Source organism: Ammospiza caudacuta, chromosome 5 (assembly GCF_027887145.1).
Source record: "Ammospiza caudacuta isolate bAmmCau1 chromosome 5, bAmmCau1.pri, whole genome shotgun sequence".
NCBI lineage: Eukaryota > Metazoa > Chordata > Aves > Passeriformes > Passerellidae > Ammospiza > Ammospiza caudacuta.
In genome coordinates this window covers 59,841,149-59,859,786 of record NC_080597.1, presented here as the reverse complement: position 1 = coordinate 59,859,786, position 18,638 = coordinate 59,841,149, and the positions used below count along the sequence as shown (strand labels likewise).

Below are 18,638 nucleotides of genomic sequence, written 5' to 3'. Positions count from 1 at the left end.
CTGTGCTCAGTTTGTTCACCTCCTTCAGTTAACAATTTCATTTCCCCTCTCACAGCAGAGGAGGAGAAAGAAAATCAGCTCAAGGGAAACCTGACCATGACTCTTAAAAGGGCCCCTAAGAAACCTGGAAGATGAAGCAACGCAGAAAATGGAAAACAGAGCCACGTCTGCTTCATCTCTGTCTCCAGGCAGTTGCATTTACAGTTCCACCCTTGGGAAAGATTATAAGAAATTATAAAGGGTGAGCAGAGAGAGGAGGAGGAACAAAACACAAACAAGTAAACAAACAAGTAAACAACCTTAACTGAGGAAGAGAGTCAGATTTAGATTTTTGTTGCAAAAGTTTTGGTCCATGGCTGTAATTTTTCATTGATGACACATGAATTTTAGCCCAAGCCTTAAGTTTGGGCAAAATTCAGCCCATTAAGATATGTATATTTTACTTCTGAGGGAAAATTATTTAACTAAGGTTGTACTCATTAGGTGAAAATTATTTATGTTTGTGAAAGTGCAGTTTATAGTTTTACTGTGTTTTCACAATAAGCTGGTCTTTATAAGAAAAGTTTTTCACAAGAAAACTTATGCCTAACATGGTTCTCCTTTCCCTTTGTAGTATATTTGTACTAAATGAGCAGCTCATCTATCAGAATTAAGTACTCAAATCCCTCAAAGACCACTGTGCTAATTTCTTTCTATCCTTTGATTTAAACATGGTGCCTCCACTTTTCCAAAATAAGGAATTTTTTTCTCTTTTTACTACTTCAACATGTATTTAGGGAATAATACTTAACAACCTGTCATCTTTTTTTGCCTAGAGATAGAGCAGTATGAAATTAACTTAAATTAAATGTTAAAACATTTATATTTTTATCAGCACATAAAGAAATGGAAATGGAGTTTCTAAATGAAGCAGAGACTGGTAAAACCCCATAACTTGAAACACATTACAGATCAATTTAAACTCTCTAACTACACACACTATTTGCTTTAGTAGTCCCCAATGCATTCCCAAAATGCACAGTAGAACTTCTCTTTATTTCAATACTGTCATGGCATACCCATATAGACTGTAGACTGGGAACAACTGGTACCAGCAGTCAAACAGCAGTAAATAGATTAAGATCACTTAGTATCTGTTTTTTAAGACAAAATTTTATATTGTGTTTCACATCTGCAACACAGGAGTAGAAATAAGGTAGAATCAAGATTTATGGGTGGATAAGACACCAAGACAAATAAAAATAGTGAAGCAAAACTTTTTGATATAATTATTAAGCTGGTTTTGGTAAAATTTTTGAATTTCATTGAAGTATATTCATTTCAACAAGGCTTTTTTTACAAGGCTTCATATTTACAGAATGGGTGGCTGGTTGGGGTAACAGCAGCCCATGTTCAGTGTCCACAGGATGAAATGGGAATCTGTCTCCCATATCCCATAGGGCTGCTCAGCCTACAGCACTGTTGACTATTCTAACAAGAGGTTAGAGGACTTCTGCCTTAAAATAAAAATAAAAAAAATTACTGTAACAAGACCATTGATGCTGATGCAAAACAAAAGCAAATTGAAAAAAATCTTAAACTTTTGTATGGAGTCTGGGTGGAATGTCACAGCAGCTGATACTGTCTCATGTTCTGGATTTGTGACTGAACTGTGTTGATCACATAAAATTGTTTTGGCTCCTGCTGAGCAGTGCTTGTACAGCACCAAGTCCTTCTGGTTTTCACTCTGCCTCTCTGCTGGGAGGGGGAAGGAGACTGGGAGGAAATGCAGCCACAGTTGTCGACCTGAACTGCCCAAAGGCATATTCCATGCTCACTTGTTAAGCTGTTTAATCTTGACCCACAAGTTTGCTTGCTTTTTCTCTTCCTCTGCACTCCCACATCCCGCAGGGAATGATGGAGTAGCTCTGCTTTGCTTTGCTGCTAGCTGGGGTCAGCCCAACACACTCCTTTCCTAATGAAATTCACCGAGCAGCTGATCCAGTGATTAAATTCCAAATCTATCAACTGATTTAAAAAGACATAATTTTGTCACTAAGGCAGAAATGTGTTCAGTTTGATTCCTAGCTCTGTCCCAGGCTTTCTCTGTGGCCCTGGACAATCTGAATTTCTACTGTCCTTGGACAATTCACTCAATTTCCACCAACCGGAGTTTTACCAAAACTAATTTAATGGTAGCAGCAGCAGCAGCACTGTATTGCTTTTGTCTTGCTCTGGAACTGTTTTCCCTTTTGTTTGTAATCAAATTAATCAGTAAGAGGTTGTCTAAACTTATTACCAAACAGCCTGTGGTCTTCTTTTATAGCAGATCCCATGAATATCAGAAAAGAAAATGGTAATTTGATTATGTGTGCTTGAGAGAAACCTACTGCAAAGGTTTCCCGTGTCCTCTTGCTGCAAACACAGCAGCTAAACGGGCTCAGCTTCAGCCTTGCAACTGTTTTCACTTTCAAGGCTGTTTGTTCTTTAACTGGTGATTGTGCACATATAGCTGACATTAAAGACTGTTGAATACAAAAGCTAATACGAGCTTCAGGCTGTCCCCAAAAGGAATTTTGAGAGAGACAGGTAATAAAACAGACTTGTGTAGTTCATTAGCTACACCTAACCTGACTGAATACATCACTGTCAACTCTAGTAACCTTGGACACAGAAGACAGTGTCACACTAACCAAGATTAATGAAACTACTGACTATTAAAAATTAAATAGACCAGAGTTTTCAAAACTAAAACTTTTTATTGCTGAGGTGTTAAAATGCTAATGGTTTATTTTTATGCAAATAGCTTATATGAAGCATGGGAGGCTTGACAGACACTTTGAACAATTGCAGTAATAAGCAGCATCAACAGTCTCTGGCATGCAAGGCTCTGGAGGAGGTGCCATGTGACTATCTGCTGCTGTTACTGTCTTTGACCTTATTTTTTTTTTATTCTAACTCTAAACCGAGAATCCTGCTCTCATTTTCTATGCAGCCTCTTTTTCCTTGCCTATAAATTAGGACTTTTAGAATAAAAACTATTTTACTTTTGTCAGTTCTTTACCTCTTCAGTTTTCTTTACCTTTTCCTTGTATTTTCTGATTGACAGGCATAGTCTATGATAAATCAAATTCAGTAACTTCTCTTAACTGCTAACAATTCTCTCTTACTCTATTTTGATGAGAAGTGTTTTTCACTCCATTCCAGGTCTTCTGAAAAACAGAAAAAAATTACAATATTGGATGACACATTTTTAACACAAAATATCATTATCTTAAAATAAACTCGAATTTTTATATCTCTTAATGATATGGCTTGTATAAACACCACCACAACAGTACCAAATATCATGAAGTACATGATAAACAGAATGTGAGAGTAAGGAAACAATAAGGAGAGCAAAAAAGACATCATGTTTGCTTCTCTCATCCTGGGAACCATTAATTCTGATTATTTATTCTGACTTTATTTTAACATATGAATTGGAGGGAGAGAAATGAAAATAATTGATAGTAAAATTAGACTTAAGAAAATTAGGTAAAAAGTCATATTTACCTGTCATGAGGCAGCTTAGCAACTAAGAATTAACACCACAGCATTGAAGAGACCTTCTGGGCCATGAAGGACAATGACCTGCTATTGCACGGTTCCTGTCACAAAATTAAGTTTTTTGTTTGGATTTTAATGCCCAGTTGTCTCTACCCCACTGCTTCAATGGCCACATGTCAGATCCATGCAGGATGCTTGTTTGCTCACTTTGCCCATGCGTTCCTGCACTGTGTGATTCGTGCAAGGGAAGCACTGGTGCACTGAGCACCTGGATGGGGAATGTCCAAATGTCTGCTCTCATCTGTCTGACATCTTGTGCTTTCTGTTTCATGCTTCCTGATAAGTATTGGTTTGCTGTCAGTCATTCTCAACGAAAGAGGAGCAGCTAAGGAACAACAGACAGCATTAAATTAAAGCAGCATTAAAAATCAGAATTATTAGAAAAGAAAACCTTGTGGTAAATAAAGTGGATCCTTTTGTTCTACAACATATTATCTTCATAATTTTAAGATTATTATTATAAATATTATATTATAGCTATTACATTAATTATTAACTTTTATGGTTATTTTCAATTAAGATTATTTTATCTTATTTTCCTTATATTTTCCTTATAGAAGTTCTAAACAAAATATTAAACAGCAACACTTTATGTACACCTTAATCGTAAATTATTTTTTAAATAACTCCTAAGAAAAGGAGACATGATTGGTTTTCTTACAACTGAAATTTACAGTGTAAATTTCTTACAAACTGTAATTTACAGTGCTACAACACCTCTGTGAACTTTGCATACTGAAAAATTAAACAGTCTTCAAAGTCCCAAAATCCTACAAGTTTTATGGTAAAAAATTGCTAATGTTTTTCAATAGTTCCCTGATTATTGACAAAAATGACTCATATTCCTGTGGTTCTCCAGCTACTTGAGCATGAGCAACAAGTTTCCATGGCCCTAAAGCAAAATTACAAAAGAGGGTATTATCAACATTTCTTTAACAAGGACTAGGAGTCTGAATGAACTGTCACAATCTCAAATACAGTGACAAATAAAGCCCAAATCATCAATCAACTCCAATCCTTTATCATCTTTGCACCATCTATTAGCAACTGTTTCCCCATTAAAATGACAGGTGTGGGTTCTCCTTTGTCCTCCTTGTACTTTCCATGTATTGAGATAAGATTTTTATGTGGTTTCTTTGAGTGGTTTTTTTTAATAAGGATGTGGAAATTCTTATCCTCAGAGCTTGAAGTGGACAGCAAATGCCTCCTCATAGAGCCAAGTTTGGAGGAGTGAAGGACCCAGTAATGACCATAGGAGAGGAAGACAAGTAAACATTCCTAAGCCATCTTAGAATAAACCTACTTGGGACGGTTGCCAGGGAAGCTGAACAGAGAATACAATTACATCTCCCTAGAATTCACAAGGTGAAGCCCCTCATGGGGGAGAATGGCTCCAGACAGCTGAGACAAGACCAGAAACAAAGGTTAATAGGAGGGGATAAGTTGGTATCAATACATAAAATTTCATGTAAAGAGGAGCAACCAAAGACTGGACATGGAAATTATTCACATAACCCCAGACCCCTCTGGAAAGCCAGACTTCAGCCACTTTAGCCCAGGAAGTGGAGACCTCCCTGGTTTGCTGACAGTGCTGCCTTGCTGCAGTGAAGACTTCAAAACAGATCAAAACAACCAAAAAAAACAAGTAGGGCTTGGAAGAACTGTGAAAATAAAAAGGAGAAGAGCAGCACAAAGGCAGCAGAACAGCAGCGTGATGAGAAGATATTGATATCATGGGGATTAATTAAAAATTTAAATAATATTTTAAATTATTAAAAGGAAAATAAAATTCTTATTCTCTCCATGCAGTAAAAGCAAAAAATAGAATGGGGTGACTGCAATCAATGCACTGTTGGTTAACACATAGAAACAATTGAAAAAGATCATTAATAGTGTTTAAGTACAGCTGCTGGCGTTTTGTATTTTCTTTCCTGACCATCAGATATTTGATAGCACTTTCTATGCACAGCCAATAAAATCTGAATAAGTAGGCAGGTAAAAATAAATTTACAGCCCCTCCCCATCACATACCAATTCCCAAATGTTTTCTAAAAGTTTTTTAACTACATGCTATTCCAAAATATTATTTTCCAAACTTCCATTACCTTGAATTTACTCTTTTTCTACATTAAAAGTTTTAGAGGAAATAAATCTTTCAAGGAGGAGGCAAGTCATAGCAACTGAATGTTAAACAAAACTCTCAACAAGGTAACCCAAAGTTGCTAAGCTGGATGTGGACAGTAAATCTCCTCCATTTACATTTCACTTCTGTATTTTCTGTTACAGATATAGTGGGGGTGAGAAAGTTTGTTCTCACATAGGCAAGAACTTTTACCATATGATCAAAGGACTGAGATTAATTTATTTGATTCCCTAGCACACATCCTCAAGACAACCTCCCCTTGCCAGGCTGCAGGACAGAGCAACTGTCTCATCTGGAACTTGACCTCCACACTTGAGTATTTCTGTTAATCGATGTGTTTGTCTTGCATTGTGCTACCAGCAGCAGCCACCTCTGAGTCATTTTCTAACACTACAGAATGCAACTGTGAAAACAAAATCAATAACTAAATAAAAATATAAGAAGTTACTCATCTGTCACTGGCAATTAGACATGAGAGCCAGAAAATCCAGAGCTATTTTGTCCTTTGTAGTAGCTCTAGTTAAAATTAAGCATTCCTGAATCAGCCCACTTGCAGCGAGAAGAGAGAGAGCTACTTCTGATGGACTAGAAACACTAGAAGCAAAAAAGACTTACTGTTTACAAGCAGTAAGTTTTAATAGCAGCATTTTGAGAAGGAAAAACTGAATACTTATTTTGTAGACGTTGATGGTCTGTGTGCATTGCTCCCTCTAGTGTAAAAGACAGAAAATCACAACAAACATTCCCCAAAAAATCACTGAGATAACAAACTTTTTAAAAAAAACATTATTCTCTAGTCACATTTTCCCCCTATTTATACAATAATTGCTCATATTTTAATACAATGAAATACATTTTCACATAGTTCCAAATGATGATATAAGTCTCACACTTCTATTAACAGGAAATGATCACACCAGAACTGAGCAGTGAATGTACAAACTTACACCCTGTACTTATAACTGTAACACTCCCCAAGAAGCTGGCAAGCCAGAATGTGGTGTTCCAGTTTTACTTTCCATTGGAATACTAATTTCCACTCTATTTTGTTTATTTATTTCTGAGTAACTATTTTAAACTTTAACCCAATCTCAAGAGCTCTGGACGATACTGGACTTCATCACAAGAGAGTATGGGAACAGCAACTGACACTGCAGCAATCTCCTCTCGACAGAGTCTGGGAAGAATTCCTGGGAGTTTCCACTGCATAGCCAAACAAAAATAAACAAGCCTTTCACGTCACTTTCATCAGAAGAAGATGCAGAACAAGCTTATTTTAATCAGTACAGTTTTCCAGCTGATAATTCTCGTAAGTGCATACAGTCCCCTGTAAGATGAAGACAGCACATCTTTCTTCTCCAAGAACTGATGAAACCACCTCTAAACAGAAAAGTCAAAAAATAACACTCAGAAATCTGAGCAAAATTCGAAATAGAGCTTTCCCTGGTGATGTGTTTTTAAAAAAAGTTCAGAAATAATTAATGCTCTTTTTTGCAAAAATGAGCTCTTTCCCCCCTTGCAATGTTGCTAGTGTGCAGGCAACTGAGAACGTAGGAAGCCTTCTGAAGGATCATTTTGCAACTCTATGCTTTCTTTTTAATGGCACTTGTATTTCACAGGTGTCAGCATCCTTATCATCTTCCAACTTGTGTTGTAACTGCATTTCAGCTTTCCAAGGTCCAAGACAGAAAAAAGGTCCATTTCTCTGTGCACCAGAATGAGGTTATGAATCATTATCTAGTTTTACACATACAAAATCTGAGTACCTTTTGTAGAACCAGTCTGAAATAAAATCTGATGCAGTGTATTTTTTTTAATACCTTTAACAGAGTCCTCATGATGACAAGTGGTTCTACAGTCTCAACACTGCCCAAATTAAGTTCCATTCCCTTTAAAGAAGAGTATGATTATATCTCAGATCCTTGGAGTCATTATATTAAGTGCAAACAACCAGATTTTAATTTTTCTACCTGATGTAGCTGTTGTGGCCATCAGAGCAGCACACCTCAGTGATGGTCCTTCCAGGGTACCTGCCATCACTGCTCTCCCTAAAGCTGTGTCTGCTGTCAAGTCTTTGCTTGATCATTCGTGAAGTTTGTCCAACTCATCATCCCTAATTACCAGGGTCCATCACAGGCAGTTATTGTAGTCTCAGCTAACTGCAACACCTCCTATGCAAAGGGCTCAGTAAGGACAATGCTGGGTGCCACAGGAGAACATTCAGCTTCTTGGCCCAGTGCCTCTGGAGCAGCTCAGTCATGGAGTAAGAAAATGGGCACTGCAGCAAAATCTCAGGGGCTAAATTCAGGACAAAATTTACAGTTGAGAAAGAAATTTTATTTCAAGCTTCTACGGGGGTATTACAAACAATAGAGAATAAAAACATTAAAAACTATTTAAAAAGTAATTGTCCCTTTAAAATAAAGATTCAAGCAGGTTTAACAATGAAGTATGCTATTCAATGAAGTTTTAAAAAAAAGATTTAAAAAGTATTGGTTTTGCTGTATTTGCTAATCCTTTATAAAAAAGCTGGGCATAAATACTTCGTGCATTCATATGCATTATTTGGTGTTTCATATTATATAACTTGGTACAGTATTTACGATATCACTGCAAAAGAGTTCAAACACAGTGCATTTATAAATAATGGAGCCATTATAAATCACATTGCAAACATACCTTGCCATTTTCATTGTTACAAATTCAGTATCTCAGTGAAGGTAGGAATAAAGTAGCTACAACAATCAATATCTTGACTTTATTTTTTTTTCTTTTTAATATAAAAATGCAGTTCTGGAAACCCACCCTCCTTCTTCCCCCTGCCCAAACATAATGCTTTACTTATTAAAAATAAAAATAAAGTACTAATTCTATATACATCACATGTACCATACAAAAATGTATCCAAAGTTTCTATTGCTACCAAAGTGTTCTAAATTAAAAGTTACATAAATCCCCTCATTGGAAACAAAAGATTACAAGTTACCAAAAAACCGAATTACACACAAACCATCGAGTTATTTTATACAATTTCCAATACATTTTTCTCCCAAAGCAAGTTGTCTTCTCATGTGCCTGTATAAAAATGCATATCAATATATTTGTCAATTTTATTTTTCATTATAAAGCAAATTAATACATTTTCTACAATAAATAAAACACAGGGAGGCACACATATCAACAAAATTAAACCAATGGGAGATAAATGGGATATGGTTTTGAAAGAAATAATGTGCTTGCAGGCTTTAAGCCAGGTTTGTTTAAAACAGTAAGAACCTTAAGTCATTTTGGGCAACAATGGAGTGTTTTTGGTGATTTGCAAGTGATGTACATAGTATAATTTTTATTGATGTCTTTCTCACAAAGTACCCTCCAAAATAATGCAACTTCCTTTCTTAAAATACATATTTGTAACTGTAAATTTACATCAATCTTAAATATGCGGTACTTTGTGCAAAGAGCAACAATTTACACAAACATTCAGAAGTCTTTTTCAGAAGCTACAGACCAAGGAAGAAATGATACAAGCAGCACCATACTGTATATGATTTAGGCAAACATATATTTGATGCCATTTTGATATTAGGCTTTAAGATCAACTAAACACCTCAAGCTGGAAGATGGTGCTTAGGTCACTTAAACTCAGAAAGAAAGAAAAGAAAAAAAGTAAAAAGCATGGAAAAAACAAAAACCAATTCCCTCCCCAACAAAATTATAAAAGGAATTAAGGAGCTACTTCTAAAATCAGAATAAGTTAAGTGTTGAATATACATTTATGTACAATTATGAACACTATGAACAAGACATTTTAACAGGTTTAGTGGAAAATCCTCCAATCTACAACACAATAAAATAATTAATCAATATGGCAATGGTGATTTAGAAGAATTGCTCAACTATTTCAAGTTTGCAGAACTCAGCCACTGAATCAACAATTAAGGGGTTGTATCTTCAATACATTCTTTTAGACAAAGAGGTTCATTAGTAGAGTTCAAGTCTCTGTGGTATTTTTCATGCCTTGCTAGAGTATCTCTGTTAGTCAATATCACTGAAGTCACTGACTGGTTCTCCATGGACTCGACTCAGGTGATTCATAGCACGATCAAAAGCAATTCTTACTGCTTTTCGTATGCTCGAGTTCCGTCCTTCCATCATTTTTAACTTGTCTATGGTCTCATCTATCCCAAGGGGAACCATTTTGGATTTGGGAAGCCACTGCCTGTAAGAAAAGGGTAAAAAATAAATCTGTTAAATATACAAAAAAATCAAGAAGTCTGTCCAGAAATGTCAAGGCTACTATGCCATGCTTCTCATATCGCAAATCAGTTTTACCACCTTAAACAAAACAATAAAACACCTTTTAAGATAGTGCTTACTTGCATTAAATATTTAAAGAACGTGAAATATTAAGAAAATCTCTTCTGTAAAACAGAGAATGTATTCAGTGGTATGTACTTAGTGATTAAGTACCAACAGAAAAATCTTAGCCTAAAATACCGACGCAGTTAAAAGAACAGGCAGCAGCAACTAACGATGGACATGGCTCAAGATTCACCTGACACAGTATTGTTTCCTCTCATTCTTTCCCTTCCATTATTACAAGGAGTTTTCAGATGATGGATTTTTGCCTTACATTTCAGGCATCTTGATTTGTTCTTTATGGGGAAAGCTCAGCTAGCAAGGAAGTTCTGCTTTAGCATGCTTTTACCCTGCAGTATGAAATCCCACCAGCTCTGTATTCAGGGCACTTTTCTGTTTCAAGCTCCATAAATATCTTCAAATTCTGGGCATGGAGGAGTGATAATAGAATAAGCTCTACATCATCTTCTTCTGGTTAAAGCATTCTAAATATTTACTTTAATTTATACTTTATACTTATATATACTTTATACTTATTTATACTTATATTTATACTTTATACTTATACTTTTATACTTTAAAAGTATAAATTAAATTTACATCATTTTCATAAAGGTTGATGGTAATCCTGTTTTCCAAACTTAAAGACATTGAGGAAAACAAAAGTTAGGTCAATTAATGAATATATTTAAGAAAGGCTACTGTAGTCTGCAATCCCAATCCTGCAAAAAGCAGAAGCCCTCCTTTTGTATAAAAACATTCGTCTGGGAGGGAAACCATTTGAAGCCAAACCAACAGGAGATCAGACAGTCAAATCTTCAAACATTTTTTTTACATAAATAAAATTGGCTCTTGAAATATTTTCATTTTCTTAAAGGACTCTAAACTAGAGCCCTATTGTATTGAGCACACACAGAGAAATAAAATGCGAAGAGTCAGTACAAGGACACAGACAGTATGATAACAGCATGAAAAGCATCAGTCTAACCATTATCAGTTTTAATACAGATCAGATCAGAGGAAGTGTTAAGAAGGTATTTTTAAAAGAAAGCTTTGCAAGTCCTCCAGATATAAGCAGGGAAGAAGAAGAAGAAACAAATATGAAAATCCATAGAGGATAGACAGTGGTATCACAGAATGAAGGTGACAGATACCCTGCAAATGAATGAAAATCACAAACAGGAGTTCAAGACTACAAGAGACACAACACAGATAGAATTATGAGTGCTAAAATAATCACAAAAGAAGAATCACTACCAAAACAAGTTGGTGGGGTCAGGGTGGAGGGGAGGAAAGGGGCTGGAAGAAGTATTGAGTCTTTTCCTGTCCATCTATGCAGAGTACCCATTAGAGACAACTTTGCACAATATTTACATGATTTAGGACCACCTGCACATATTCAAGCTGCAGAGGACTCCCCAGATCAAGAAGCAATCAGAGCAATTATTAAGAAACTGACCAGGGGAAACATGCATTACACTGGCAACACCAGTAAGAGAAAAAAAATGAGAAACAAGCCTGAATATGTTTAAATGCAGATGTTCTCTGTGAACAAAGGCAGAAGAATGCAGGATCTTACGGAATCCTGAACAACTGAACGAAGATAATTATGATGATGTACCAATTAATTAAGAAAATAACCAAAAACCAGAAAAATTATGCCAAAAAGTCTAAGGGGCAAAAGAGTAAACATCAGTTATAAATTTTAAGCAGAAACTTATTTAAGTGATAGCATACTGGCACAGCATCGCTCAGTGCCACATATAATCATCTAAAGAGGAAACTGATAGCTAAAAGTAAGCAAATTCAAGAGAAAAACGAGAAATGGACAGATTTACAGTTAGCTTGACCTGTATGGAAACTAGGAGAGGGGAGGGACAACAGAAAACATAGAAAATAAATAGATAGTTTGATGAAAGGTAGATGAGAAGCTTCCATGTCTAGGAAAAACTCACCAAAACCATAAACAATCGTAACAACCAAAAGAAGACCAAAAAACCTTGTGTGTCTCCTCCTACCTCCCCAGAAAAATCCCATCAGCCCTAAAACTGAAGACCATGGGGGAAGGAAAGAGAATGTTTTGTTGTGTGAACTATCCCCCTTCAGGCTCTACACAGCATATTGCTGATGCCAAAATAAATGGAAATAAGGAAGATTTAATGAAAAAAAAATAGAAAAGGTTAAGTGAAAGAAAGTGTTAATAAAGCATTGAGTTAAAGAGAGGTTAAAAATTCAAAGAAAATGCACTTGAGAAGATTGGGAGAAGAAGTGTTGTAATTCAGAAAGCAATGATGAAGGATAAAAGAGATAAATGTTAGACTATTACTTTTAAAAAACTTATGAAGCAATGAAGCAATTTCACCAGGTCAATAAATGAAAGTCACTTGTAAATAAAAAAGACTATAAATGACTTGAAATATTTTTTTCCAAACTGACGATAAAAAGGTATCTTTCAGTGATGATATATACCTTGGTCCAAAAACAGACTCAAATATGAAATTTTAACATTACAGTTTATACTTCCATTGAAATTATATCCATGGAAATATAATGTTTGAATTTTCTTCTAGACCAAAGACACAGGTTCTTAAATTTTAAGTCACTGCATCAAACAATACATTTCAATAACATACCAACTTCTTTTGTTGTCAAAAAATAGTACTAAGAATAGTTTCTCATCTGATTTGGTCTGCATTTGTTCTCCAATTTTCAGTACATCTAGAGGTGGCACTGGTATAGTAACACCATTGTGATGGCCAGCAACACGAGGCATCTTAGGGTCAATAATCTGTAAGGGAGAAGAAAGGACAGTTCCTCATTTTTAAAATTATGTAATTCATTTTAAGAAGGTATTACAAATGAAGTTAATAAGAAATAAATAATAAACTAAACAGCCACTGGATATAAATTGACTTTGTGTTACACACACTTTTTGACATAAGCTGAACAGGCATAGAGGAGACCTAGTGGCAGACTTGACTGAAAATGCCAAAAAAAGCATTTTTCACTCATATTAGTTCTTCTTAAAAGTCCCATTTGAATTCCACTTAGTACAACTTTGAGACTGACAAGCAGGTTTAGAATGAAAATGTCAAACCATGATTTCTAGAAGCTCTAACTTGCCTCAAATTTTAGGGTTTGAAATTAATATACCTTAAAGAACTAACCTATGTTAAGGTATAAGTATTTCAGTAAAATACATGCTCCATACTCAAACTCTTGAGCAAAAATTTAAAAACAAAACCAAAAAAAGTGCAACTTTCAAATATCTTGCATATCCAATTTAATGACTCAGTCTTAGGCAAAATATGCAGTTGCAGTCACAACGTCTTTCTAAACAAAATTGAGGGAGAGACATGTTTGCTCATGTTAAACAAACCATCCTGATGGAAAAATCTTTGCAGGCAGCTCACAGCATTATGAAGTGTTTAGCTTCCACCCAAAGAAAGGTTTTTACTCCATGCCTGTTCCACCCATCTCCTACTCTATGAACTCCTGTTGCTTTTCCACTATCCACACTGGCACCAATCTTAATCCACAGTAAACTAACTTTGGGAAATAAATTAATAAAAAGCTAATACTGTGGGGAGCTCATAAAAATCAGAAGAATTTTCCTCTCTTGACAGAGGTTTAACTCCTCAAATTAACTTATCCCACTCTCAGACACACCAATGCTGATATAAAGGAGAAGAAAAGGAACGCTTTGGTCTTCATCAGTTTAAATCTAGCGCTAACATCTTTCAAGAGACAATCATCAAATTTTCAGCATCTGACCCAGGTGTCTTTGAGTCACCCACTGAGGGTACTTAAACTCAAGTGCTCTGATTCCACCTCCAGAGGTTTTCACCTAACTCTGTATGATTACATTTCACATTGTCTTTAGAACACACATATTAAAATCGCGATTGTCCAGACTCGTATATAAACCAAGCCAGTGTATGAACTGTTCATATAACCCCAAAAGCCTAAAGCCAAACAACTCATCAATATTTTCTCTGCAAGCTTTGATTTAAGCAGAACTGTGTCTGTTTCTCTTTTATTAACACACACATATATGCATCTCCTCTGCTTAAAAACAGCTTTAAGTATCCAGTACATCATTCACAATTGGCTGCAATCAGTCAGTTTATTCCAGCTATTGAGTTTTTTGTTTCTTTAATGAGCTGCAGCATCAAGGGTATTTTTATACTCATTTTGCAGCAGAAATAATATATAGCACAGAAACAAAGGCTACTGAGACGAGTATGCTGGTTTTAGCAGGGATAGAGACAATTTTCTTCACAGTAGGTGGTATGGGGCTATGTTTTGGATTTGGGTTGAAAACTGCATTGACAACATAAAGATGTTTTTGTTAATGCTGAGCTGTGCTTACACAGACAAGGCCTCTTCCCCTTCTCACATTGCCCCACCAGTGAGGAGGCTGGGGGTGCACAAGGAGTTGGGAGGGGACACGGCTGGGGCAGCTGACCCCAACTGACCTTAGGGATGGTCCATCCCACATGGCATCATGCTCAGTATATAGAGCTGGGGAAAGAAGGAGGAAGGTAGGGACATTCAGTGTGATGGTGTTTGTGTCCCCAAGCCACATGTAAAGGAGCTCTGTGCTCCTGGGGATGACTGAACACCTGCTGCCCATAGGAAATGGTGAATGAATTTGCTTTGCTTGTGTGGATTGCTTTTGCTTTCCCTATTAAACTGTCTTTATCTCAACCCAAGAGTTTTCTCACTTGCACTCTTCTGACTCCCCTTCCACCCACAGAAGGCTGCACGACACAGGAGTACTGCACGTCTCCAAGGCTGGCAGGGTAGCAGAAATTATTGACTTAAAATCTGGTACTCCACTAGCTTTACAAACTCGGTGCATAGTAAAGAGGGCACAACAAGCCACCTTTCTCCAACCTGAATGGGAATTTACCAATTACCTTAAGTCTGTGCATGGTGTTTTCAGACCAGAAACAGTCACTACTGTACTTCTGGGAAGGTGGGCACTTACCAGAGCTGGGTAGGAGGGATATCCACTGCATTTGGCCCATACTACTTTTAGAGGCTCAAGAACAGATGTTGCAGCATCAGTTGAAATCCACATACTGCTATGCCCAACTTCTAAGAACAAAGAAACATAAAATTAAAATGTTCCAGAATGAAACCTCAGACAAATCTGAAGTTCTTGGTTTCCTAATCAATAGCTCATGATCCTTAGAATCTAATACTAATACCAACTTTCACACACATACCAATAAAAACAAGGTAGCATTCATAAGAGCTCTTTACATGGTATTAATACTTTTTTTCCAAGCTTACAGATAAAGAACAAGAGTTTAGACACTTCTAGAAACGGCAAATCTAAAACATCTTAGTTCTTAGGAAGTGTTTGCCAAATTCCAATAATGCCTTCCCTTTGAAAAAGCTCCAAAGAAAACATAAAATTATGGTACTTCAAATAACAGTTTCTTTTACTGTGATGACAATCCTGTCACAGAAGTGATGATTTTCAAGATGCAATTTGCACAGTATATATTTCCAAGTGTTGGATACCTGGATACCCACACTGAGATTAGCACCTCATAACTTAGCAATACTGGTACACCTTTCTATTCTTATGCCTAAATTCTGACCTGCATTTTGATTTCCATTTATTTTTAACAAGTTTTCTTGGTCTCTCTGCCCTGCCCTTTCCTGCAGTCAAGTTCAAAAATGTCAACAGGTTTCCAGGCAGCAGCACTAGTGTTTCATTTCTTCTCAAAAAGCAGGGTAATGAACAACTGAGTGTAAGTTACTGTGCACTTCTAGAGAATCCTCAATTTTCTTCTCTGCTGCTCAGCAATGGATTGAAGCCTGAAACAGGCATAAGCCTTTCAGTCAACCAAAACCACAACTGGTCCCCAAGATACAGTCCAGAGACTGATCAGAAGAGTGAGTTAACTTCAAGATGATCACCACTGGGGGTGGTGATCAAAGGGGGAAAAGTGATCCAAGTTAATATGCTGTAAAGGTCAGGCAGCACTTCTTGTATGGGGAAACCTGGTACCAAGATACAGTTCAGGGGCTGCAGCTGCACTTTCTTTCAGCAGTCAGGCAATACTGCTGAGATAAAGTGCATTTCAAATGGGCATTGCTCATTTATAATGAAAGGTGGCATGCTCATACATGTTCTGTCTTGACATTACAAAAACATTCCAGGGTTTGTTGTTGATCTTAAACCATAAAAGTGGTTTAAGATCTTTTAAAAGTAGAAATAGCAAGGAAAAAGTATTTAAAGTGATCACATTAAAAAAAAATTAGTACAGTCACTCTGCACAGTAAGGTGTTTCTCTGCTCTGTTAGTAACAGTTTGTAAAGTATTCACATGTCAGTTAGAGCCATGAGGGTTTCAATTAATTCATCTTTATTTACAGACTGTTTCAAAAAATATGTATGTAGAACTGTATCTGGTATAGAAAAACAGTTCAAGTTCTCTTCTTCAGGACACCTAACAAGAAAGATATCTACACTATTCTCAGCTGCAAAGAAAATGGTATTTTAATGCTGAATAGAAAATCATACATGAGCTGACAGAATGCATGCAGCCAGACTCAGAGACTTCTCAGGTGTACATACAAGTAGGAGTCTCAGAATTTTTCCTAGTCAGAGTTTATTCCACATGACAGTAAGGGGTTACTAATCTAGCACATAGGATTACTAATTTTCTTTTACAAGATCTACAAAAGAAAACTCATCTTCTCTTTTTATTTCGAAACATCTTTATTTCCTCAAGCAAGAAGAGAAAATTAATCAAAAATCAGAGTCAGATGCTGTTCTTTAAAAAGACTTCCAGGAGTCAAAAGCAGAATTCAGTAGTTTCTGGAAGGATATCAACAACACTTTGAGACAGCTTGATGTATTTAAGCAGTAAAAATAAGAATGTTAAAATCTGTCTAATAAATGGAAAAATATTATACACTACTATTAAGAATTCAATTATTTATAGTTACCAGCTGCAATTCTTGCTGCTTTGGCATAGTTTCCATTTTCAATGCATGAAATCAGTTCACTTCGATCTTCCAGTGTGTGTCTCCGTATCAGGGCAGGTTTACCTTTACCACACTTCGGGAGACTAAAACTACAAAAGTATTCATATTAAAATCACTACTTGATAATTAACATTGTTCACTATAAATCAAAATTTTGAACAAGAATTTACATTTCATCAGTACAGGGTAAAATCAATGGAGCAAGCTCTAAAAATATTTTGAGTAAACAATACAAACAACATAAAAGCCAAAGTTCTGATTATTTTCAAACACAGAATTGCCTGGTTATCAGCAAAAGACAGGTCCACTGCTCCAATAGGTCTACTACACAGAAAACACAACTATTGTCTCTTTAATTTTTCACTAAAAATTTCAGTCTTTCAATTGTGAAACGTCTCTTCTCAAAATGGGAAATTTGCTTTCTACACACTTGAGTTTTCTTCAAGAAATCATAGAATGTGAACAACAATTATACTGACAATTTGATCTAGAATATCACATTTAAAATAGATGCAATAGTAAATTATCTTTGTCTCTGAAAGCCTGTTTGACATGACTGCATTAACACCTTTCCCTTAACCTGAACACACGAATAAAGTCCTCTTTTTCTGTGTGACACATTTACCCTATACTGTCCTGTATGTCCCATCCTCATAGCCCAGGACTGGAGACAGCTACCTCTCACCCAGAAATCAGTGTTCTTTCAGAAGATACACCACTGGTGATGGAGACATCAATGGTGGCAGAAGTGTCCATTCTGACAGTCCTGCCTTTAACAGCAGACTCCATGGAGAAGTCAATAGCTGCTACAGAGTTACTATCAACACTGCAGTACCTACCCAGCAACCCACAGACTGCCAACCTACAGTTCCAAGGCTATCAAACAACCGTTTTTGTGTAAAAGACTCTGCTTTGTAAGTTGCTTCTCTCTTGCCTTCACAAAAATAAACACTCACATTTTTAGTGTTCCAGATTAGGAAGGTAATTAAGCCAAGATACTGTATGTAAAAACATACCTGTATCTTTACAGAGCAATAGAAGCACAGTCAGTTTAAAAATCTAACTGCCTGGATATGCAATAACCTGAATTCAACAGAAGAATCCCAGCAATCCTGAAAGGTGACTTGGATCTGACATAACTGAGAAAACTGAAATACACTCTTTTTTCCATAATTTATGCAATCCTCCAACGTGGGTCACAATCACTATAGAAAACTGATATATTCAGTCGCAAATCTGTATTTCATATTTACAGTTTTACCTTGAGTTACACAAGAGACTGTTACTAGATGAAATACTAGATTCTGATGCACAGCGGCGACGAGGTTCAACTTTTCTTCCTGGAGTATCATCTAATGCTCTCTCCTTACTTTCATCTCCAAAACCATTTGACAGACCTGCAGCATAACACAAAAAATAAACTGCATCAAACTGGAAACCACACCATTTTCATTAACAACCTTTTGTATTTACACAATGCACACAATTATTGTTTTGCTCTTCAAATATTTTGGTGTGATGAAAAAGAATGTGAATAT

The 18,638-nt window shown here is 36.2% G+C and overlaps 1 protein-coding gene across 1 annotated transcript in view; it reads right to left on the bottom strand.

The window, feature by feature from the left end:
- Positions 1-7,958: 7,958 nt before the first annotated feature.
- Positions 7,959-18,638, bottom strand: part of BRD1 (bromodomain containing 1) — a 58,349-nt gene continuing 47,669 nt past the window's right edge. The window contains exons 9-13 of the mRNA XM_058804834.1: positions 18,362-18,497; positions 17,062-17,189; positions 15,084-15,193; positions 12,724-12,878; positions 7,959-9,950 (exon numbers count right to left, since the gene is read on the bottom strand). Coding sequence (XP_058660817.1) covers positions 9,767-9,950; positions 12,724-12,878; positions 15,084-15,193; positions 17,062-17,189; positions 18,362-18,497 — 713 coding nt within the window. The 3' untranslated portion in view covers positions 7,959-9,766. The remainder of the gene's footprint in view (positions 9,951-12,723; positions 12,879-15,083; positions 15,194-17,061; positions 17,190-18,361; positions 18,498-18,638) is intronic.